The following is a 25,186-nucleotide window of genomic DNA, read 5'->3' as shown; positions in this document are numbered from 1 at the left end:
ATTCCAGGGCCCACTGTGGTGGAGAACCATCTGATTTGATTGACTAAGAAGAGATGGTAAAATTCAAGAAGGACAGAGCAATATTTATTATTTATGTATTCATTTTACATCCTGCCCACCCTCCCAAAGGAACCGAGGGTGGCAAACACCTCAAGAACAATATAAATCAAAAACATTATAGAAACAGATAAAAACCTTCCACTTTTATAGCATTTTCTGAGCATTCACAAAGCACATGCATAATCTCAGTAATATTTACAGCATCCCTGTAAAGCACAGGTTGCAAAGTACCATCCCAATATTGCTGATGGGCACCTAAGGTTAAGAGCGTAACATTGCAGCTGCCTAGCAAGCACCTGGCTGATGCAGTATTTCAACTGGGGGTTCTGGCACCCCATCAGCCATGCCAGACAGATAACAGCATGTCGCTGCTAGATCCAGAACAAGGCACAAAGCTGAGCGGTCTTGGTTTCCTACAAAAACATACACACAGAGAACTGGAAAGCAAGTCTGGTCCCCTGGGTCATTGTGCTCCTAGAGAAAGGAAGACTGGAGACAGTTCTCCACCTCACACTCACCGCACAGCTTTCCTTCATCAGACCCATCCTTGCAGTCATTTCTGCCATCACACAACTTTTCCGGAGGGAGGCAGATTGATGTGTTGTTGGCACAAGTATGTGAAGGCGGCTTGCATACCAGGGACTCACAGTTCTCTTCATCAGAGTTATCCTCACAATCATTGTCCCCATCACATACCCAAGCCTTGCTGATACAGCGGGCTACAAGGAGAGGAGACAATAAACATGTATGAAACACCAGAAGGGGGACTGGCAAAACTGACTATTTCAACACACAACCCCTGAAGACACTGAGGTACTAAAACAGGCATCTCTACAGTATAGTGATTATGAGGGTCACTGGCTGATTTGGGTGTGATGCCACAGAATGTTCATGAACATTCCAGCTACTCAGGGAATAAAGCTGTCACAATGTTCTAGTCCAATCTCTGTAAGAAAAAGGAAAGTTGTCAGCTTAGCTGACAGAGAAGGTTTATTAAGGAAAAGTGCAAAGGAGTCAGGGGATCTGAGGAAGGCAAGGGCTCTTTGAAGGAGTATCTGCATGTCATGGTATCCTAGCTGCATGCCTGAAACAATCAGGGAGTCTGTGCCCAAGAGCATTAATAGCTTCATGAACCAGCTAATTTCACCCCCTCCAATGAATTGTACATCACCAAGAGGTATGTATGCATGATCATCCTTATTTGTAGACAGAACTGGAGCAATTCTGAATATGAGAGAACACAAAACATGGTCTCCAGCAAAGATCTGAAGCAGGGATAGGCAACCTAAGGCCCGGGGGCTGGATGCGGCCCAATCGCCTTCTCAATCCAGCCCACGGACGGTCCAGGAATCACTGTGTTTTTACATGAGTAGAATGTGTCTTTTTATTTAAAATGCATCTCTGGGTTATTTGTGGGGCCTGTCTGGTGTTTTTACATGAGTAGAATGTGTGCTTTTATTTAAAATGCACCCCTGGGTTATTTGTGGGGCATAGGAATTCATTCATTTCCCCCAAAAAATATAGTCCGCCCCCCCCCACAAGGTCTGAGGGACGGTGGACCGGCTCATGGCTGAAAAAGGTTGCTGACCTCTGATCTGAAGGAACAGAAGTGGGACTATATGGGGGTAAACCAGCCCCTTACATGATGGCACTGCAGACCTCTGACTACCTACCTTGGGCAAGAGCAAACAACCAGGAGCACAGGATAACTCCTGGGAGAAAGCAGGCACCATTTTTCCTCAGACCCATCATTTATCCTTGCAGCAAATCTATGAAGTTGGTCAAGGCTGAGAGATGGGGACTGAGTGGAGATTCAAACCAAGGTCTCCCCACCCAAACACTCCAACCACTACCCCACATTGCCTCTCCAAAGGTGCTGGGGCAAAGGTGCACGAGAGCTGCCTGGATGAGGATGCCTTCATCGCCACCTCTGCAATGCAAAACAATTACCAGAGTCCTTGCAGCCAAACTTGACATTTGGATCACAGACGTGTGTGACACCTTCACAGTTCTTCTCATCACTGGAGTCCATGCAGTCAGTGTCACCATCACAACGCCAGCGCATAGGAATGCAGAGTGCGTCTAGCCGGCACTGGAACTCATCGGTGTGGCAACCTCCAGGTGGACGTGTGGCTGGGGATGGAATGACAGGGGCACAGAATGTGAAACTAGGTCACAGCTGGTGACTAGGACTGGAAGCCAGCCAGGTGGTAAGGGAAGCTGGCATGACATGTGTCATGCCAAGTAGGTTTTGAACAGGGGATTCCCTCTCAAGTAAGTTTCAAATTCTGAATGGGTTGTGGGAGGGGGGAACCCATACCACCACCACAGGGAAGAAAGAGGGAAAGCTGCACAAATGGCACAATAAAACACAAAAGAGCAGCAGACCTCTGTAAGTAGTGCTAAACCCAGTTAGCAAATAAGGGCTGTAACTCAATGGTAAGGGGATGGAGACCACAGCTCAATGGTAGACAAATCTGTTTTGCATGCATAAGGTCCCAGGTTCATTCCCTGGCATCTCCATGTAGGATCAGGAAAGAACTTTTTGAGATCCTGGAGAGCAACTGTCAGTCAGCAGGCAATGCTGAGCTAGATGGACCAGTGGTCAGACTCCATATAAGGCAGCTTCCTCTGTCCTATGCTCACAGGATTTAAATTTTGCCTGTGCAGAATTTCAAAGATGTTCTTGGTGCTGGGCGTGTGCTGCCTGGCTCATCTTGACTCCTCCTCACCCTGGTTGGTACAGTTGGCGTGGGTCTCATCGCTGTAGTCCCCACAGTCGTTATCCCCATCACAGGTCCAGTGCACTGGGATGCAGCGCCCACTGTTGCATTTGAACTGGTTGCTGGAGCAGGAATGGCTGCAGCCAGCTTCATCGCTGTTGTCCCCGCAGTCATTGTCTGGAAGGAGGAGGGAGGAAGGAAGAAGGAAGGGTCAGGGGCTGCCTAGGTCTGCAGGCGTAGGAGCTACCCTTCCCACACAGCCTCTGGAAGAAGACCCCTCTGGCTGACAAGCAGCTGGAATGTCTCAAGGTATTTCAGCAATGCACCCATTGTCTGAGCTAACAGCACATTCCCATCCCATGCAAACTCCAGCCAAGCATGCTCCCCACATTACCACGAGCTCTTGCCAGTAGTAAAGCAACTAAAACGTTAGCAGTAGTAATAGTAGTAGTAGTAATAATAATAATAATAATAATAATAATAATAATAATAATAATAATAACAATAAATTAAAATGAAAACACAGAAATTGCATAGATCACCTCATGCACCATGGGGCAGTGGGAATGGAGCCAATCTTACTTGTGGCTTGGGGCATCAGCAACATCTATTCATTCCTTGGAAACCAAATTATATGTATACAATGGTGTGTGTGCGTACATGTGAATGCCTGTGCATGTGCAGTTTGGAACAGACCTCATTCAAGATTCTGAAGCTGCTTTTAAGGGACTCCTCGGTTTCTAAATGGGGACGGGCTTTTCTCTAAACGTTTCCATATTTGTTTTGCATTATTGGATTTTCTGCTCCCTGCAGCAAAAACAGGGACCGACAAAACCATTTGTATCGCTAGAGTTTCTCTTGGCTTTGGTGATCTAAATCATTGCTCCTGCTTCTCCTCCTCCCATCATTGCAGTCTACTTGCCAAATTCCAGAGCAAAAGGAGGTACACAAAATGATGAGTGGCCTTCTTCCCCTCCTATTTTGCTTGCCAGCAGGCTTAATCTAATGCACTAGCATTTACACTGATATGCATCAGGGCATGAGAATGTGGCGCTCTTAAGTTCGGTTTGCGTTCACCTGCTTACCTTCATGGCACAATCCTACACATGTCTACTCAGCACTGAGCTCAATGGGCCTTAATCCAAGGTTGGTGTGGGGCCACATTTCATAGGCGGTAACCTGGTTGGAGCCATATGCTGGCAAGAGGTGGGACCACTCCTTTTTATCTCTTTCTCTCTTTCTGCTACCTGCTTTTCACACACTCTCTCTCTCATTTTGGGGCAGGAGGAACCAGTTTGGTGCTCCTCCAGATTTTGTTGGACTCCAACTCCCACCAGCCCCAGCAAACATGGCCATTGATTAGTAATGATGATGGGAGCTGGAGTCCAACAACATCTGGAAGGGCACCACACTGGCTACCCCTTCTTTGGAGGCTGGAAGCATCACCGAAGTGGAACCTACTTACACGTGAAGGCAAGTAAGGCATGACTGAATCACCACAGCTAAGCAAAATAAGTATTTGACACTTGAGTAACCGAAGCAGTGGCCGAGTATCAGAGGGACACATGAAGTAGTGACAGCAGCTCCCATCATACAGATTTGAACAACTGTAGCTGAAAGCAGGCCCCAGGAATGGCTCTTTGAATTGGCAGAATGGGTACATCAAATGATCTTCATCAGAAAAAACTAAGGATAGGAAGTGGGAGTTTTGCTTTGTGTCTTCCTGCAGTGACTGGACTTGTGAAGAAAAGTGACAAGGATTTTAGAGACCAGAAAGCGGGAAAGAGTTGTGGTGCATGTTGATCTATGCACTAACCGGTAGCTTTTGGACAATTCTTTTCGTCAGAGCCATCCCCACAATCCTTTTCTGAAACAGAAACCAACCAGAGAAGACAGAAGAGTGGGCAAAGTGAAAACACACACACACACACACACACACACACGAGTCAACATGAAAAAGGAAATCAAATACGAAAATGGTGATGTACAGATGTGCTAAACGGGGGCGGCATGCGGAACAGGAAATACATAAAGGGGGAATGAAAAGCAGTGGACAGAGTTCACACCCTATTTCTCTGGACTGGGGCAAAGTGATCCTGAGGCCTTGGGGGAAGGCTGAAGCTCTGGGGCACCTTTCCTGGATATTCTAGGCCCATTCCCTGAAATTCAGTGTCCGTTCCAATAATCGATCTGAACTTATGTGTGCTTAAGTGTACTAGGCAAGCAAGCTCCTAGCGTTTTTACTTACTGAATTTAAGTGCAAGGTAAAACATACAGACAATATTCTAGGTTTAGGAATTTTGCTAGAGCTCACAGGAAGCTAAGAAGTTGCTTTAAACCAGGCAAGGCTATTTGCTCATCTAGTCCAATATTATCTACTCTGACAGCAGCTCTCCAGGGTCTTAGCCAGAGAGGGGGCTGTTCCATCACATGCCACCTGATACTCTTTTTCCAGCAGGAAGTGACCTTTGACATGCAAAGAATGCGCTCTAGTAGAGTTATGGTTTCTCTCCTAAGTTGACCCTGCAGCTCTTTTCCTATCCCAGTGGACAACCATCCTCAGAACTTGATGGCAGCCATAGAGTCAGAGGCCAGGGAAGGGCCAGAAGATCACCAAAGTCCATCTCCGCCCTGTTAGGGCAGCAATAGGCTTTGTCTCTCTTCTCTTCCTAACCTCACCCACATTAGTTCCAAACTTTCCCTAAATACAACATATTGACACAGAGAAAAAGAGGTGACAACATGCTGCACTTCACCAAGATGTTTAAAATACAGATGACTCATACAAGTAAGCCCCAGACATGCTCTCCAAAAGAAATTGGAGGGGGGGGGGTTTCCAACAAAAAATAGCATCAGGGTTAATAGCCAACTGACCTGGGAATAATTTCCTTTCCCATTACCTATTACTCACAGTCCTGTATAGAGACAGTTTACATATTCAGCAGAATCAAATGGTAAAGCTTTCTCTTTCTCTTGGGACTTTATTTCCAATTTCAGGGTGCAGATGAGCATTGTTGCCACCCCTCCCCCCAAAAGATCCCAGCATACAGAAAACAAGCATCTCAGTTGGAAGGCAAAGTCTGACCTTTCTCGCTGACAGGCAAATGTTCTACATGCAGGTTTTTTTTTTGGGGGGGGGGGTGGCATTCAAAAATGCAGACCCATACCTGCAACTTGAAGTGGTACAATCCAGACAAAGTTTAACCATTTGGATCTGGTGAATGGACTGGCCCTTAAGATTCTGAGCTTGAAACTAAATCTATCCACTTATGAAATGATACTGGGGTGCAAGCCTATCCCACATCAACCTCCAACATTCCATCTTTGACCGTTTAAAAGTGGGGGGGGGGTCAAAGCACTGAAATCTTCAAATCAGCCGAATCATGCAATGTAATTAATGAGCAGATGAGGACTTAGGGCAGGTGTGGGGAGCCTATGGTCCCCCATATGTTGCTGAACTACAACTCTTATCAGCCCCAGCAAGCAAGGTTTTTAGGAACTGGCTGGACGGAGAAGAGTGATGAGAGGCTCCAGCTGAAGAACCCCCAAGGGAAGCGACAGAATAGGAAGTCTCTGAACCAGGGAAGTGGTGGTGGGACACAAAGGCAGGTCAGAGGAGGGAGGAGGCTGTTATGCTGAAGAAGCAACAGGCTCGAGGGAGAGAGAAGAGCCAGAGGTAGAAAGGGCAGGAAGCAAAGGGAAGCAATTCAGGTGCAGGACCTGAAGCGGAGGAGGAAGAGGCAGGAGCTACAGCAGCTTCACAGGCACTGCCCAGTCCCACAGTATTAAGCTCCCCTCCCCGCTTGTCTCCAAGGACACACAGAGCTTTACATGCAGCCAAACAAAGAAAAACGGAGCAGGGGGGTGGCCCTTCCTAATGGGCTTTAAGGCTGCTTGGAAGACATCCGACTAAGGAGGAGCTTTAGAGGGAAGTAGGATGGTAAGACAGCCAGTCTTGGCAACTGCCCTACTGGGAGCACGCCCTGTGGCGCTCTCTGATTGTATGCTATTTTTCCTAATAAAAAGCTAACTTTACTTTGAGTCTCTGAGTCTCCATGCTGACCTGCATATGAACCAGCCCTGACACATGCTCAGTGACCAGGGATTTGTTATATTTATTTTGATTTAACAAAATTTGTATACCACTTGATTTAAAAAAAATCTCGCTTGTAGTTTACAAGAAACATTAAATTATCAATAAAAAAGTTTAAAATATGCAATTAAAAACATTTTTAAAACAAGTAAACTCAGGCGTAAACTAAGAAGAATATGCCAACACCTATGTGTCTGGATAGGCTAGGTGAAACAAAAATGTTTTAAGCAGGTGCAAAAATAACACAGTGAAGGTGCCTGTCTGATGTCAATAGGCAGGGAGCTCTGAAGTGTAGATGCTGCCACACCATAATAATGATTTCTTACAAGTGAGGAATTCCAGGAGTATTGGAGTTGTAGTTCAGCAGCATCTGGAGGGCCAAAGGTTCCCGAAACCTGTCTTAAGGTAAACCTGATTCAAGTCCATGTATGCTAAACCTTCCTTGGTTCATATTAAATGCCTTGGTGGAATAGAATTATGCATTTAACTCAGCTGTAAAATGGCACCTGCAAACCTTTCCTTCCTAGGAAGAACAGGATGGAAAGACCAAGAAGGTTTTGTGCTTGAATTGCCCACCCACTGGCTTCTTCTGAATGGGGTTTCTTGAGGGACAAAAGGACAGCTCAGACATCCTAGTACCATCAGGTAGAAGGTGAAGCCCACCTCCCCCATGCACACATGAGCAGGCAGCATATTAAAGCAAACAGAATGGTACCATGCAGAGACAGCAAATGTGGAAAAAAGAAGCCCAAGCCCTCCCTTTCCTAAATAATCCCCTATTCCCCATCACAGCTAGCCTCCCCTTGTTTCTGATCTCACTATTTCAATCACCACAGCAGGATATCAGTCAGGTATGTGGCACTTACCATTGTCACATCTCCAGTTGATGTTGATGCAGCGGCCATTGTGGCAAGTGAACTGGGTCAGAGGGAAACAAGTTGGGTAGGCTGCAGAGGTAAAACAACAACAACAGTGTTAGCAGCATCTGTCTCAATGTCCAGGGTGCTTTTGAAGGGTTGGTCTCCTGGCATGTACTCAAGCGAGTGTCTCCGCACCCCTTTAGCCTGCCCACTCTGCATGCCCCAAAATAGCTGCCACTGACCAGCAAAGCACAAACAAATAAGGAAGTGGGCAAACTCTGGCTGTTCAGATATCTGAATCTGTGGTATGTATAGCAAAGTTTGAGTACTAATTCCTCCTGTTCAGATAAGTGGATTTTCGCATGGGAAGCATTCGTAAAGTGGGACGTGCATATACACTGGAACATCTCCCATCACTCACCACATGAGGCTGACTCATCAGAGCGATCCCCACAGTCATCATCCAAGTCGCAGGTCCAGGAGATTGGTATACAACGGCCGCTGGCACAGGAGAACTGGTTGGTAGGGCAGGTACGAGCTGGGTGGAGAGACAAGAGGTAATGAATAAAAGAAGCAACATTACTGGAGGTACCTCAAAATGTCAGAATACACAAGGAGAGCTAGAACAAGTCTAACGGGAAGATCTGAACATGCAGAAGAAACATGTTTGTAGAGATGGCAGGCATATTAAAGGTAAAGGTAAAGGGGCCCCTGACCATCAGGTCCAGCCGTGTCCGACTCTGGGGTTGCGGTGCTCATCTCACTTTATTGGCCGAGGGAGCCAGTGTACAGCTTCCGGGTCATGTGGCCAGCATGACTAAGCCGCTTCTGGCGAATCAGAGCAGCGCAAGGAAACGCTGTTTACCTTCCTGCTGGAGCGGTCCCTATTTATCTACTTGCACTTTGACGTGCTTTCGAACTGCTAGGTGGGCAGGAGCTGGGATTACCACTGCCTAAAGGGGCGTCTAAAGGGCCACTTATCAGGGATGCTTGAAGAATCTGATTGCCCTGCATTCTGATGTAAACCAACGTGAGCCACACCTCCTGGATTAAGGTGACGATACGTAGTTAGCCTTTAGATTTCTCATGTTTTTGAAGCACTTACATTACTAGGAGGTGGTCTGAGGTTACCTTTCAGAATATATTTCTCAGTACCCCAACCAGGTAATAGCTGTGTCAGCAGCTAAAAAATATTGGGGTCTACCACCACACGTTAAAAATGGGGCAGGAAGCACCCTGAGAGCAACAGGGTAAGACGTTGTGCGATTTCTCCCAGTGAGGTTGTATGGGGGACAACTATGGCTGCCAATACAGGTAATTTCTTCTGAGAAGTTAACAACACTTATGGATGGTTATCACCCACCCTTTTTTCAATACCTTCCAAACCCATCATATATTATATAAACTCTTGGCTAAGAAAAGAAAACTGCATTGCATGACATCAACTGAAACACGACTAACAAAACGCAAGGCACCAAATCTGACTGGTTAATTACAGTATATGCTTTACTGTCTGAATATAGGCCAGTGGTTCAAACCAATATCACCTTCAAGAAAAAAATGGAACCAAGATTTAAACTTACAAATCAAGGAATAACAATGTTCATGGATTTTTAATAGCATGTAATATAATCTGATGAATGTAACCTAAGGAAAAAATGATTTTATCTTTTTAAGTGTTTTAATACATATTTTAGCAGTCTTTTATTCACAATTTCAAGGTTTTATTTTTATTTTTAGTAAGCTGCTTAGGTTTTAGTACAAACATGGTGTGTGTGTCTTTCTCTGTGTGTGAAATCAATAGAATTCCCAGCAGCAGAATGACACACTTCCCCCAACCCCCATTTATATGATATAGCATTGCATACATACAAAACTGGCCTTAGGAGTTCAATATAACCCTCAAAATGATACATATATAGAGAAGTGGTCACTGTTCATTCATTTTCAAAATATCAAGATCTTTTTCCTATGTTTTAAGTGGACAGTTAAATGTGTAAGAACACTGGCTAAAGTGACATCAAATAAGGCAAGTGATTGCTATAAGCCATGATGCTATACTCTTAGCTGTTGTTTTTGTTTACTGTTGATTGCAAACAGCTGTTCTAATATACTAACTTCAGCAGTAGCAATCAATGGCACATCCCTTCCACACCCTCCCACCCGCCCAGTGACACTTGCAGCTCTATTTTCAGTAAGTGCAGCAGTCAATGATGCATTTTTATTTATTCATTTAATTTACTTATCCCCCCTTTCTTCCCAAAGGAGCCCAGGGAGGCAAACACACAAGCAATAAAATAGTCAAGACATCTTAAATAATGTAGGCTATGTTTTAGCCACTTGGAAGTAAGTGGCAGAAGAATATCAATTTTAAAAGGCAGCTCTCAGACCTCCTTGTAAAAGCAAAAGGCTGTTTCTATTTTTCTGGGTAAGAATTCCACGCAAATTGATGCAAAAATGGGGCACAACAGGCTTAAATAGGAACACATGTAAAAGTGGCTTGATACAGAATTTGAGTGATCTGCCTGCCCCCTAACAATTATAGAGTCAAAATTCAAATAGCAAGGATTGTTAACAATATAAGCACAGACCAGAAAGGCGACAGCATTAAACCACCTAACACTACACTCTATGGGTCCACTCTACATTCAGCAAACAACCATGTAAGTGTTTGTAAAGACAAGACAGGAAGGCAACCTGAGCTCCTTGGAGGAAGGATAGGATTTTATAAAAATGTGATTGATGGATAAGATAAGGGATCTCACCAGAGCATGTCGAGTTAGACTCATCTTCATTATTCCCACAGTCATTGTCCCCATCACACAGCCAGCGGTTCGGGATGCAGCGGTTGTTCTCACACTTGAAACGGTCCGAGGGGCATGTGTGTTGATCTGGAGATTGGCAAAGGGTGGGTTCTAGCTTAGGACCTCAAAGTTCAAGACCATTGTTTTCCCCTACACACATTGCAATAATCTGAAACTGAGTAAGAATATCCCTCCTCCCTTACCAAAGCAATATACTTGAGACCAGAAACACAAAGTTATTACTTCAGTGTTGAAAGGCAAGGCAATGTGCATTCTTTGACAAACTCATCAAATTCAGCAACTAAAAACATTTGTTGTGAGATCTGAATAAACTGACTAATCCTCACACAATTTATTCTGTTTCCTAGAAAGTTGTCTTATACCAGATCAGTTGTTCATCCCTGCCTCTCTCTCTCCAGAGTCTCAGATATAGAAACGTGTTTCCTGTCACTTGCTACCTGATTCTGATAACTGGAGATGCCAAAGGTTGAATGGGGGGCTTTCTGCATGCAAAGCAGCTGCTCTACATGGTCCCTCAACCACTGTTTCACTGTCCACTGTTCTGTAGCTTTAGTGATGACAAAAGGGAAGAGAGAGAAGGACATGGAAACATTTCCAGACTTTCCTACGGAACCATAAGAGCAAGCAACTTGCTTTTAAATGAAAGCTCCCTCAGGAGGCAGTGGACTCTCCTTCCTCGGAGCTTTTCAAGCAGAGGTTGGATGACCACCTATCATGAATGCTTTAGTTGAGATTCCTGCATTGCAGGGGGCTGGACTGGATGGCCCTTGGGGTCCCTTCCGACTCTACAGTTTTATGGTGCTACATCTTACATCAGATAACCAATTATGTCCCTGAAACACAACCTCTTGTTTTAAATGCCCAGGGCCCTGGAAGTGTCCAAAAGGCAGGCAGGGGAGGGGCAGGAGGAGGAGCACGGAATACTGCCATGGATTACTTCAGGCTCCCAGGTCCCATCAATTTTTCTGTTTCTGTAGATGCAAAGCTAAATATGCAATCCAGGAGGATTGTCTCCCACACCTCAGTTTCAAATCCAAGCCCTTCATTTTCAGACTTCTTTATCAACTGAAAAAACACTCTGGATTGACCAACATCATGTGAGTTGAGCCAGGGCATGCACGGTCTGTATATGCTGAGTGCAGACCTGCCCAGGGCATATGTCCATCCTGACCTAAGAGAAAGCAGAACTGGTCAAGGAGAGCCCCCTGGTGTTCCCAAGCAAATACGCACGGCAGAGCTCAGGTGCCTCATCACTGTTGTCCAGGCAGTCGTTGTCACCATCACATTTCCAGCGCTCCTGTATACAGCGGCTGTTCTTGCACGCAAACTCTCCATGCTGGCACTGAGGAGGTGGGATGTAAGATGGGTTGGCTAGGCAGGGAAGAAAAAGAGGACAGTTTGATGTGGGAGAGTTTAAATGAGAAGCATTTTCCAAAGGAAGAAAGGGGGAAATGGTGTTTTGCCAAACTATATTTAGAGTCTGCTTGATGAAGTTGCAACAAATAACTAATTAAACTATAGCTCCACAGTGCAATCATCAACACATAGTATTATCAACAAGACAGTGTTTATCTGGAGAACTCAAAACACCTGCAAGTGACCATTGTATGCTAGACTGTCTCTGGGAAGGCGTTAATCACAACTGTCTGGAATCTCAAAGTAAGCTGCTTTATATATGCTACCTTCCAGGATGCAGACTGGAACAATTCTAGGGAATGTTAAACCCTGGCAATATCTTGTCTATCACACTTGCTTTCTGCACATTGTTACCTTGGCAGGTGACGTTATCTGGTGCCAAAATCTGGTCCTCTGCACAGGCACACCGCCTGTCTTTGGGGATGGCGAGGCAAAGGCTGCTGCAGCCTCCGTTGTTTACCCGGCAGCTGTTGGAGCCAACTGCAAAAAGGATAGGGAATAAGAGAAGCTGAGCTACAGTTTCACAGGTAAGAACGCCTATGACATACGGCAGGAGGAAGAAAAACCGAGAGAGACCAGCGGAAAATGTTTCAGTGGGAGGGAAATTGAATGAATGGTGTTTATGTAGGGAGTTCACTCTTTAATTCTGTTCTTCAATCAGGTTGCTCCTGGAACCTGTCTATTCCGGCACAACTCCTATTTCCCCACCCCAAATACAACTGCAATCACAGTTTTCGCTCTGGAGATATTTGAGGTATCTGCATATATTTTTGAAACCTCCGACGCCAAGTTCTTTCTCTGAGTGCTAAGGCTAGTTTTCCTCTAGCATTTTTTTTCTTTTTTGTTGTTCTGTAAGCCTTCTTCTTCCTTACTTCCTCTCCCAGCTGCGAGGGAGCAGCTTATTCATGAGCAGAAGCCCGTGCAGCCAGGAGGCGCTCTCCAAATAACCTATCCCCAAGGACAGGGTCAATCGCATGAGGACAGGGCCACAAAATTGGTATCCCAGGAGGAGGATACTAATTTTATCAGAAAGATCCATTTTATGGGAAAGGCCATTTGGATGAATCTTTGAAACACTCTCCCATGTGCACAGGTTCCATTTCCAGACAAGTCATGCCCATGTACCTGGAAGAACAATTAAAAGGAACCTGGGTGGCTACAGAGGAGCAATAATAAGCCATGAAGAGTCCATTAAACTGAAGAAACTGTCGTCCCGTCCCCCCCCCCCCCCCGTCCGGGCTCCGGTATCTGCAGAAACGGGAGAACAGGAGCAACTAAACAGGTGACCACAAAAGGGAAGTAACAAAAATATCAGATACCAGAAGCCCTTGAAGCTCTTGGGAGGTTCGTTTGCCTCTCTTGCATACTGCTAAAACATCCTAAACAGATGATTTACTCCAATGATAGATATCTATCCACATGTTTAATATGTATATGCTTGCAAGGATCTCTAGTTAAATAGTTAAATACTCAGCCTAGGTCAGTGGTGGCGAACCTATGGCACACGTGCCAGAGGGGGCACTCAGAGCCCTCTCTGTGGGTGGGCACGCATGCTGTCGCTCCAGCACAGAGCTGGCAGAAGGCAAGGGTGGCGCGTCAAGTCCTCAGCTCAACTTGGGCGGCCGGAGCAACATGTGTATGGTGGGTTGAAACAGGAAACTGTGCAGCAGGAGCGGGAAGTGATGCCCGTCAGGGTGTCGACTCTTTCCAAAACGGGGGTCACAGCTATTCTTCGGTCCGAGTTCATTGCGCCCAATTGCACAGAGGCTTCCAGAGCATATTGTGGCAATTAGTATTTTGCACAAGCTGGTTACGAAATAGCACTGACTGATTATGGTGGGCCCTCAGTTTTGGATGCTTCACAAGCAGGATAGTAAAGAGTCAAAATCCCCAAACTGGCCCGTCTGCTGCAGCACCTTTAGGGCTCCTTTTGCTCAGCCGTTCCGTGTGGGGTGCCCACACCAAGAAGGTGCCCTCGTGGCCAGGGAGGCGCAAAGGGAAGGGCATTGGTCCCATTCAGATACATGACGCTGTCCCCCCAAGCAGGCACCCATGTTGTTTTCAGAGGCTGAGCATGGATCCTGGGACTTGTGTCCGAGTAGAAGTGCCTCGGATGGGGTGTTGGCAGGTGCAAAATGGAACCACAACCCCCCGGGCGTGCATTTTCCCTTGGGGAGCCTCCGCTGTGGGTGGGGAGGGTGCAACACTCTGCCTGCGCTCAGAGGCGCACTGCCATGCTGGTGGGCCAGTGAGAGTTCCGAGCAGCCGCCTTCCTCCTCCTGCTGCAAGGTTGAGGCTTTAAACACCCTCCAGCAACGCCGGCACCCTGCATAGGGGCCGGTCGGGGCTGGGCAAGGAAGCGGGGCTAGCACGTGGGGCAGCCCCTGAGGCCCTTTCAGGAAACAGTGGCATGATGGGGGGGGTGCCGCTCTGCATGCGCTCAGAGGGCCAACACTGAAAACGCTTGCTCGGGCTGGAGCTTAAAAGCGGAGAATCCTTAAAGTGTGGAATTCTCTACCAGATAATTTTAAGTCAATGAAAGCACATGGGATTGCGTTCCTTACTTTGTTTGGATCATCTTAATGCAAACTTTTATAAGTTGCTTGTATCACTTCTTTTAAGACAAAATATGTTGTTTTTTCTAAACTGAAACCTCAGTATTCAGCTTAAATTGCCGTGTTGGCACTTTGCAGATAAATAAGTGAGTTTGGGGTTGCAGTTTGGGCACTTGGTCAATAAAAGGTTCGCCATCACTGGCCTAGGTCAAAGTTCCTAATGTTGTACGTTTTCTAAGGACCAACGTCAACTTTTGAGCAGGTTTGATGGATCAAAATGGATAACAATGATGGAAAAGTTCATCAACGTGATACTTTACAGAAGCTGCTTGGAACGCTGCTGAATCATAGAGATAGCCATGTGAGACACTGACATTTTGTGATAAGAGCCTGGTGATAAGGTTAAAAAAACATCATAACCAACAAGATACTAGAAACCATAACAGTCTTGGACTGTTTTGAAGAAACAGGTGGGTAGCTGTGTTGGTCTGCCATAGTCAAAACAAAATAAAAAATTCTTTCCAGTAGCACCTTAGAGACCAACTAAGTTTGTTCTTGGTATGAGCTTTCGTGTGCATGCACACTTCTTCAGATACACTGAAACAGAAGTCTTCAGTGGATCTGGTGACTTCTGTTTCTACTACCTGGAATCCTGATTCCCTACAGTGCCTTTCATATTCCTGAACAGCCTACTTGGATAAGAAGCTGTCAGTGGTTGAGTTGCAAGAAATCAGTGCATCCTGTGCCTGTCCTGCCACGCACCTTGCTGCTGCTGAGCATCATACATGCGGATCTCGAAGATTGGCGGACGCTCATTGCGCAAAAGCTTAACGGCCTTGGAAGTCTGGTCCAAGCGATAGATGATACCGCTCCGGTACTCTGTCCAGAAAAGGAAGTTGTCATAGTGGCACAGCCCAAAGGCATGGTTCAGTTCATTACCATCATACACAATCTGCATGAGGAGGGAAAAAGAGACAAAAATGGGCATTTCTAGATATGCTTTGATTCTTCTTAACTAACCACCCAAATACCACTCTAGTGGTGCCTTTTTAGGACCTAAGATGCAGCATAGGCCAATAGCTGACTGCTAGAGCAACTGCTTTGCATGGAGAGGGACCCAGGCTCAATTCCAGAATCTAGAGAGCTGCTGCCAGACGGTGTAGGGTGATAATGAGCGAGGCAATACAGTGGTTTGACTCAGTGTAAAGCAACTTCTTGTGTTCCTATGATAAATGCAATAATGTAAATAAATATAATGTTGTATTCAGTGAGTTCTACTCAGAACAGACCCACTGAAATTAAGGAACCTATTTTCATCGTGTCCGTTGATTTCAACAAATGGAATTCCATGCTGCACTATTACAAACATTGTGCTTTCATCGTACGGAAATTGCTGCTCACCAGCATTCAAGCTGCAAACTGAAGTGGCTGGTAAGCAGATGTTTTGTCTCTGCAAGGGCAAACACCATGAATGTTTTGCAGTGATTATGGCAGCTGCACTAGGGTTACACGCAACCTATTGGATGGTACCTGAGATGCTACAGGGAGGTGTGTCATAAGTCCCTCCCTCCCAAAACACCACTCTGAATGCCCCAAGTCTTCAAAATAGTATAAATCTGGATCTCCCCACCATAGGGGCCCCTCCACCTTTCCTTCCATTGAGAGGCTATACCCTCATCCTTAAAGCACACACCTCCAGCAATTAAAATTTTACATTCCTCCCATCCTCCCACACTTTCAGGGGTGTGCCTTTTGCTAGATATGCTACAGCTGTTAAAGCATTCAGAGGAATATCTATTACTCTCCATATGAGTTCAAGCCCCGAGATAGAGAAATGGAACAAATACAGCTTACAAACAGCTCAGAAAGACACAAGGTGCCTGAGCCTTGCATGAAATCACTGGGCAGAGAAGAGAGGGAGGCAGGTGTAGGTAACTGAAGAAAAGGGCAGGAATATGCCCTAGTGTGAGAGGCAGAGGCAGAGCTGATACTGACCTTGCGTTCTGTGCCATCCAGCATAACCATCTCAATCCGGTCATAAAATGCATCCACCCAGTACAGCACCTTAGCCGGAATATCAAGGCTCAGTCCATTGGGCCACAGGACAGTTTTGGAGGTGATGAAGACGGTGCGGTGGGTGCCATCCATCCAAGCCTTTTCTATCTTTCCCCTCTTGCTGTCTTTTGGGTCTTCCTCCCAGTCAGTCCAGTACATCCACCTTATGTATCAAAAACATAAATAGAGGAAGAGAAAAGAGAAACCAATTATGCTTAAGTTCTGCATCATGTTTCTCCATTTTCTTCTTTTCTTTTTAACACGTTAAACATAAGTTGTATTCTATAATATATTATATTATAGAATATATTATAGAGAGAGACCATAACCCCACAGTGTACTCACAAAGTCCCATCTATATTTAGCTGCAAAACCACCCAGCAAACCAGGCTACACTTTCGGCACAGAGGTTCCCAACCTGAGAGCTTTGGTCTCCTGGGGCAGGGGGGCACAGATTTGTCCAAAGGGGTCTGTAAAGCAGTTATTTCACCTGCCCAGCTATCACCCACTTGTTTAAAGGAGGGGGGAGGTTGCTTCTTTGCAGCACTTTGCAGCTTTAAGACAGCTGTCTTCAAGCATGTGGCAAAGGTGTCTTTTAAAGCAGCCGTCTCCCCCTCCTTTAAGCAGGTGGGCAGGTGGTGTCAGGGGCTGGGAGACACTCCCTCTGCCCACCTGCTCACTCTGAAGTTTAAAGGAGAAGGGACAAGATGCTGCTTCAAATAACTCTTTTGCAAATGGCATTAAGACAGCCCCCCACTCCCATTTATGCCAACTAGTGCAGCAGAAGTCGCAGCTAAGAGAACAAGTAGAGAGGCAAAAGTTCAAGAGAGGAAGTTCTCTCATTAGAAGATGTTGAGTGACAAGGTTCTCCTCTCCCCTCCCTTCCTCTTTAAATACCTACTTGGGTCCTGCACATCTCACTTATTCATATTAACCAAGCAGAGCATGGCTAATTCAATCCTCACCAGATACATTGCTCTGTACTGCCTGGAAAAGCATTGCACGAACAGATACAGACACATGCAAGCTTGAAAGGTCGGGTGGAACAGCAACTAGCTCCTCTGAATGACCAGCATCGAGACTTGGAAATAATTGGAAATTAAGATTATTGAACCCTGTCTGATGAGCTGAGCAGGTGGTGTGGAGGAAAGGGAGAGATGGAGAACAATCAAAGCTTTTTTTTTTTTAAAGACTATTGATAATAGTGATAGGGACAAGGAGGAAACAGCTCATCTGATGGAGTTAAAGTTTATTCCCCCCCCCTTTGCCTTTCCCCACCCACCCACTGTGCTTCCTGACTCAAGAGAGCTTGTGAGTGTGTGCACATTGCAATTCCACTCCCTGCTGGGCCTGTCTGAGCAGCTCCTAAGAACAGGATGTGGCCTTTTAATCCCCCAGGGACTGGCTGCCCCAGAGACACCAGTGTGAAAACAGAATGAACTCTTGAGCTGAAATCTTTGGGGAGTCAATGCAGCAGGAAACGAACCAAAACAATTCCCTCCTGGTGAGTGAAAACTCTCTGGCCCGTATCACATGCAAGAGGCTCAGTGAACTGCACAAACATGTGAGCGACACTATTTGGAACATAGGGCTACAGCTCCGGACAAATCCAGGCCTAGCATAATCTAGTCAGAAACAGGCCGCTACTGCCAGGAGCTCCGTTATGTAAGACACTGAAGAAGCTGCAGTCAGCAGGCAAAGAAAGGCTTGCTATTGGGGCTGAAGGTATATACTGTTATGAGTTTGTGGGTGCTAGACACCCTAAATTCCTGGATTCAGTAAATGTTAGAATTTAATCAATGCTTGGAGTGTTAAAACCAGATGTCAGACACTAGATTTAACAACAGGTAGGTAGCCGTGTTGCTAAATCTAGTGTCTAGAAATCAGCCCTGAGTGCTCACTGGAAGGGCAGATCCTGAAGTTGAGGCCACCTCATGAGTACTTTGGCCACCTCGTGAGAAGAGAAGACTCCCTGGAAAAGACCCTGATGTTGGGAAAGATGGAGGGCACAAGGAGAAGGGGACGACAGAGGCTGAGATGGTTGGACAGTGTTCTCGAAGCGACTGGCATGAGTTTGGCCAAACTGCGGGAGGCAGTGGAGGATAGAGGTGCCTGGTGTGCTCTGGTCCATGGGGTCACGAAGAGTCGGACACGACTGAACGACTGAACAACAACAACAGGTAGCCGTGTTGGTCTGCCATAGTCAAAACAAAATAAAAAATAAAAAAATCCTTCCAGTAGCACCTTAGAGACCAACTAGGTTTGTTCTTGGTATGAGCTTTCATGTGCATGCACACTTAGAATATAAGCCAGGCCAGCTTCCCGTGTCTGGCAATCGCCTGGGAGATGAGCCCAAGACAAAGAAATTGAACCATTAGGAAAGACAAAGAGAGGGGACTCTCTGGCACAGCTTTTGGGAGCAGCCCCTCCTCCAGCTCTGAGTTAGTTAGAAAGACAAAGGCCAGAGTTTGAAGTAGAATAGCATTTAGGATTGGATTTTCAATGTTGACCGTGATGTGAGATAGGAGAAAAAAGGTTGCAGTCTGTAAAATGCAGCAAGCTAGAGAGGTAGTCAGAGTCATGGCTGATGTCTGTTTGAATCCAGGGCTGCAGCTATGGGAGAAGCAAGACCCTCTTGGCATGTGAATGCTGTGAACCCCTCCATCGTAGGGTCAGGTTGTATATACATTGGTACCACGGGTTAAGAACTTAATTCGTTCTGGAGGTCCATTCTTAACCTGAAACTGTTCTTAACCTGAGGTACCACTTCAGCTAATGGGGCCTCCCACTGCCGCTGCGCCGCCAGAGCACAATTTCTATTTTCATCCTGAAGCAAAGTTCTTAACACGAGGTACTATTTCTGGGATAGCAGAGTCTGTAAACTGAAGCGTCTGTAACCTGAAGCATCTGTAACCCGAAGTACCACTGTATGTCTAAATGAACCATATACAATGGAACCTTGACTGTCGAACGCTTCGGAAGTTGAAAGTTTCAGCTTTCGAACACCGACAACCTGGAAGTGAATGCTTCCATTTTTTAATGCACCTCAGATGTCGAACGTCTTCCGAGGTGCATTTCTCCATTGCAATTGCTGACTGGCAATTGCACCTTGGTTGTTGAACGTTTCAGAAGTCAAATGGTCTTACGGGAAGGATTATGTTCAACAACTGAGGTTCCACTATATTGTAAAGACACCACAGACTCCATTGTGCCTCGCTTCAAAAAGGAAACACAGACCTTGGAACCCCTGAAATTTTACACTGTTCAGAGACTGGGGTGGTGTGCAAGAATACTTCCCACAAGCTTGGAGGTGTTCCGCCTATCTTATTCCTCTTGGCCAGCTTGTTTATTTAATTTATATCCCATCTTTCCCCCAAGGAACTCAAGGTGGTGTGATTCTCCTCTTCCCTATTTTATCTTTAGAACAATTCTGTGAAGTAGGTTAGGCAGAGAATTCAACTGAAGTTTGGATAGCACATGCTGTGCATGTCCACTTTTTGCTTTGCATCCCTATAGATACATTCCCATCCTTATTAAACAGCAGCCAAAAGTAGGCTCCCTGGTCCTCATTGGAATGGCATGGTGACACCCACCCATTCAAGGGGTCCACTACAATGGCTCGAGGGTGAGTCATCTGTCCTTCAATCAGAGTCTTCCTGGTCTGTGCAGCCTTTGATAGCCGGGCAACACTGATCGTCTTCTTGGGCCCATCATCAGTCCAGTAGAGGTTGTTGCCCATCCAGTCCACAGCGATGCCTTCCACATTGTGAATGCCTAGAAGGAGTTAAAATCAACAATCATGCTCAGCAAAAGCAAACCAGGCAGATGGGGACGCATCAGAAACTGAGGACTGAAGTGAAAGTGACATGGCCATATGAATGGTGCCATGCACTCCATTGGTTTGATTTCTACTGAAACAGACAAGGCACGAGGCATGATGGACACACATGTGCAGACCACACCTACTCTGCAAAAGACGCAGAGAGAGAGATTCAGCAGCAGAACACAACATTCAGGTTGGTACCCAAGAAAAAACAAAGAAATCTATGTGTGAAAATAGTACAATCTGTGCTGTGCACTTTTCTGACACCTATCAGCTGGCCTACATTCTGAGCAAAACAGTGTACCAAAATCCAAATTCTACCCTTTCTTGTAAGTGGGCACTTGAACCTTGCTCTCTCTACTCCAAGCCCCACACAGACTGTACTAGGAAACCAGACCAGCACCTAGCATACTGAAGCAGACTATTGCCTGGATGAAAGGGGTACATACCATCTTTCAGGATTGTTTCCCTGTCCGTTCCATCAATCTTCTGTCGTCCAATCAGGTAGCTGGTGGTGTCAGCAAAGTAAATGAAGCCAGTCTCTGCATGGAAATCCAGGGCCCTGGGGTTCATCAAGTTTTCAATGGGGATCATGTGCTCATCGGGAACTTTGGCCCCCATGTCCATCCCACGGATGATGCCTGGCCGACCTTTGCCATAAACAAGGAACAGCTCGTGCTCTGGCTCTGGAAAATGACAAGAGGAAGCATCAAAACAACAAAGCTAGGCTAACTTTGATTTGCACTGAAGCTCATCTAGAAGCTTGGGCACTCCTGTCTTCCACAGTGACCAAACTAAAACCCGTAAGAAGAGCCCTACTGGATTAGCCCAACTGTCCATCTAGCCCACCATCCTGTTTGCCATGGCAGCCAACCAGATGACTTTGGGGAGCCTACAAGCAAGACATGAATACAACCGTCGCTCTTCCTCTGCTGCTCCCCAGTGACTGGTATTCAGAGGCATATTTGCCTCTTAAAACTTGGAGACTGCATATAACTATCATGATCTGTAGCCACTGAAAGACTTATCCATCATTTGTTCAATCCCCTTTTAAAGTCAGCCTCTGTATGGTGCATCTAATTTCCACCTACAACCATGAAAAGACAAGCAGTAGTCATCTCTATTCTTGAAAACAGAGGAAGCAGAGAGGACCAGAGCTAGTTTCCACTTGCTAAGTCAGAAAGCAGCTATCTGAAAACAATGTCACCTGCATATATTTGAACCTGTTTTGATTCCTCAAGTTCATTTCCTTGTTGCAAACTGTTGCATATTTTGCTTTGGAAGACTGAAAAGCTGCAAATTCTCTCTTAAAATCGTAAGTAAGCAATATCTAAACACCAGCCCTAGAGAGCAAATAATATAACCCCATACATTTGGAGTCATATATTTCAATTGGCTTATATGCTAATTACATTTGGCATGTTTGGGTTAGAACAGAAGGATGGTTAAGGGCAAATAGCTGGCTGTGTGACTGCACAGTGCATGAAGCAATGCCTGTAAAGAGAGGTAGAAAGTTGTCCATGTTTTTAGACAACAATCCCTTAAGTGGAATGCATCATGTGAATTTATTTTACTGATCTGCATGTGGCTAGGGTGGTGGGAAAAAGAGAGAATTTTTAAAATTATACATTTGGAAGCCTCATAGGAGCCACGGGGCAAGGCACTGGGAGCCCTAGATGCATTTACTGTCTTTCAGCAATACTGCCCCCATATCCACAAGCTCTTGCTCAGAATCATGAGGACCACTGAGCATTTGTTCACTCGGGCTGCTAAACGTTTTCCCTTCCACTTCTAAACTTAATCTGTTTGTGCCTAGTCTACAGCCAAGGAAACCCAGCCAACTGCTTGGTCTTCAGCCTCTAGGGCACAGTCAGTATCTATGAGACTGAAGGAAAACTGGAGGTCAGCAAGGTTTGCAGGTTCTGGCCTTTTCCATTATAATGAACTGATGAGTTAAAAAGAAGGAGGAGGACAGATGCTTGGTGACTAACAGCTTTTCACACTGTGATATTTAGCGGCAACCCATATCCCTTCTTGTGCAAGGATTTTTCCTGGCCTAAAGTCAACCACAAGTTGGACTCTGGACCAGCAGCTTTATATCCACAAACAGATTGGCTCATACAGTACATCTGTCGCATTGCATCATCTGGTATTCCGGGAACTCTAGCTGGGGCTGATTTCATGTGTGCCTCTGCTCCCTTGCACCCAGATCACATAGGCAGTAGTTCAGAGGTCACTTGGGGCTTTTCATTAGTGCAGATCTGATGGTGGCAGGATGCCTGGGTAGGACCCTTGCCTTCTACCTCAGGTATGGAATGTTAAAAGCATCAGCTTCCCATAAGGAGGAGAGCCATTAGGCCATAAGCCACAGGCTCAGGAAATAATGCTGACACATTCAGGACACACACAGAGAGAACAATCAATCCATCCATCCAGAGAGAGCTCAGTGGGGAAATCTGGGCTCCCAGCTGCCCCTCTAGCGCTCCCTCTGTGCTGCTCTTCCTCTTGGCCAACAGGGAGCTTGGGGCCAAGACTTATTGCCCCACAAGGCTGTCGTGGTGGGTTTGCTAGCACCAATCAGGATACAAATGGACAATGCTGCGGTGATAAAATGGTGCTACCTTCTGACTTCTGCATAATATATTTGCTCATTTTGCTGGAAAGCCATGCTATAGCACAGGGTGAAGTGATGCTGGATTCAAACAGAACTGCTCCAGCTCTGCCAAAAATACTCAAATCTCAGGATTCTGTCATGAGTTTCCAAGTCTCTCCCCTGTTTCTTTGCCCTGAATAAGTTCACCAATCATCGGTCCCACTCTCAACTTTGCTTCTGCCGCCATAATGACCCTGTCTCACCAAACACCTTTGTATAATATATGCTGGCTGACAACAATGATTCACAGGGTGAGACGATTAAGGGAAATTGTTGCTGACTAAAACTGAAAGGCAAAGCTTCCTCCCCACCTCACTCCAGCCTTAGTGTCTGCAGGCCACTTACTTTTGCAAGACTTTCCATCGCTGCCTAGGCTGAATCCTGACCGGCACCGGCATGTTCGGGTCTTGTGGCTATTTCCAAGGAGGCAGATGTCAGAGCAGCCACCCGGTTTGCCAAACTGGTCCTGTTCACAGGCATGACTCCTCACTGCAGCAACAAAGAAAAGTCCATACAGTTTATTAATGACACAGCCTACATCTTTTATCTTCCACTGTGATTCTTAAAACCATCTGTCAGCATGCACTTGACATGCCCAAAGTATGAACAGCAAGATCATATTGGAGAAATGTCAAGTGTATGGTGGTCAGTATGTGTTTATATCTATCTGTCTATCTATCTATCTATCTATCTATCTATCTATCTATCTAATACCTACATTTAAATCCAGCCTTTCTTCCACTGTAGAAGCAAAGGCAATGTTGTGCATGTGGTTCCCAGGCAGTCACCCATCCAAACACAGACCAAACAAAGGCCCGCTTAGCTTCAGCAAGGTAGCTGCACCAAGTGCTTGCAGACTCTACTCTAGAAAGCATGCACATGTGCTTTAGAAATAATAATACAGTAATAACATCATCAACAACAAAAACTGTGGGACTCCCTATAGATGTGTCAATCTGGATTTCTAGCACATCCATTCACATTATTTATAGTTTATATTAGAGGTCTATGATCTTCTGGCTTCAGTCTGACCTAAATTCAAATGTGCATGGTTTGCAGATAGACTTATAGGAAGTTTTTGTCAATCACACAATGTCAATAGTGTGTCATAAAGCTGGGGGTGGTTTCAATTAGATGAGATCTTGCTATCAGCTAAGGAGAAACTGGGATAATTTCTATTATTCTACCTGTTCTTATTAAAGCTACTATTCTGTCTAGTGGTGCTGCATCTACATGTTAAGAGACGCAGACACTCCTTGGGAAATTCACTAAATTTTATTACTTAATTAAAATCTTTATATACCACCTTCTATCAAACATTTCAAAGTAGTTTGCAAAAGAACAAATAAAACAACACCAAAGTACACCCAAAACAACCAGGAGAAAGAAGTGCAATTATGACATCAAGAGCATTTAAAATACCTATGCTAGTAAAAATGTTGTAAAAGTTCTTGCCTGGCACCCAAAAAACAGCAAAATTGGTGCCAGGCGTAACTGCTGAATAGGGGAAGGGGTGCAAACAAAACAACAGCAACAAAGCTCACACCTCTCCTGACAAACCATTGGGAGAAGGGCAGCAGTGGTTGATGGTGTTGTATGGGCAGGGTAGCTCAATCTCTTGGTTCTTAAGCTTTAAAAGAGCTTTAAGCAAAAGCACCAATGCGCTGAATTGGGACCAACACAAAGAGGCCACCACCTTAAGACTGGTGACATATGATCAAAGTTGAGAGTCTAATTTTTGACCACTGCATTTTGCACCAACTGAGGCTTCAGAACCATTTTCAGAGACATCAACTTTAAGCTAATAGTAATAGGTTTAACAAGAATTGTTAGGAAAGATGCTCCTTTCAACTTCTGAACTGTGCTTTAATTTCCCCAATCTTCAGCTTCTTTTAACTGGACTGGCTCATTTTGGTGAGATGCATGATCATGTGGCACACTTCCCTCCAGGTTGTTGCACAAGATGCTGCCTAGTTCATTACGCAGATACTCAGAAAGAGGATCTGAGAATCAAACATACATCCTGTTTTGGGAACTTCTGGCTGTCATCCCATGCAGCCTTGTACCCAGGTCAAAAGAAGCATGTGGGGAACCCATATCATGGGTGTGGTTACACAACAAAC

The 25,186-nt window shown here is 45.5% G+C and overlaps 1 protein-coding gene across 5 annotated transcripts in view; it reads right to left on the bottom strand.

The window, feature by feature from the left end:
• Positions 1-25,186, bottom strand: part of LRP1 (LDL receptor related protein 1) — a 314,902-nt gene that overhangs the window by 94,313 nt on the left and 195,403 nt on the right. For 4 of the 5 annotated variants that reach the window (XM_033137230.1, XM_033137247.1, XM_033137238.1 and 1 more), the window contains 13 exons: positions 23,409-23,552; positions 20,860-21,096; positions 20,181-20,361; positions 16,528-16,750; positions 15,295-15,484; positions 12,332-12,457; positions 11,792-11,932; positions 10,502-10,627; positions 8,158-8,274; positions 7,743-7,823; positions 2,793-2,960; positions 2,011-2,193; positions 579-779 (listed from right to left, as the gene is read on the bottom strand). In XM_033137230.1, coding sequence (XP_032993121.1) covers positions 579-779; positions 2,011-2,193; positions 2,793-2,960; positions 7,743-7,823; positions 8,158-8,274; positions 10,502-10,627; positions 11,792-11,932; positions 12,332-12,457; positions 15,295-15,484; positions 16,528-16,750; positions 20,181-20,361; positions 20,860-21,096; positions 23,409-23,552 — 2,118 coding nt within the window. Of the gene's footprint in view, positions 1-578; positions 780-2,010; positions 2,194-2,792; positions 2,961-7,742; positions 7,824-8,157; positions 8,275-10,501; positions 10,628-11,791; positions 11,933-12,331; positions 12,458-15,294; positions 15,485-16,524; positions 16,751-20,180; positions 20,362-20,859; positions 21,097-23,408; positions 23,553-25,186 lie in introns of all 5 variants that reach the window. The other variant, XM_033137222.1, reaches the window with a different exon arrangement.

This window comes from Lacerta agilis, chromosome 2 (genome assembly GCF_009819535.1).
Source record: "Lacerta agilis isolate rLacAgi1 chromosome 2, rLacAgi1.pri, whole genome shotgun sequence".
Classification (NCBI taxonomy): domain Eukaryota; kingdom Metazoa; phylum Chordata; class Lepidosauria; order Squamata; family Lacertidae; genus Lacerta; species Lacerta agilis.
This window is presented reverse-complemented; position numbering and strand designations above follow the sequence as displayed.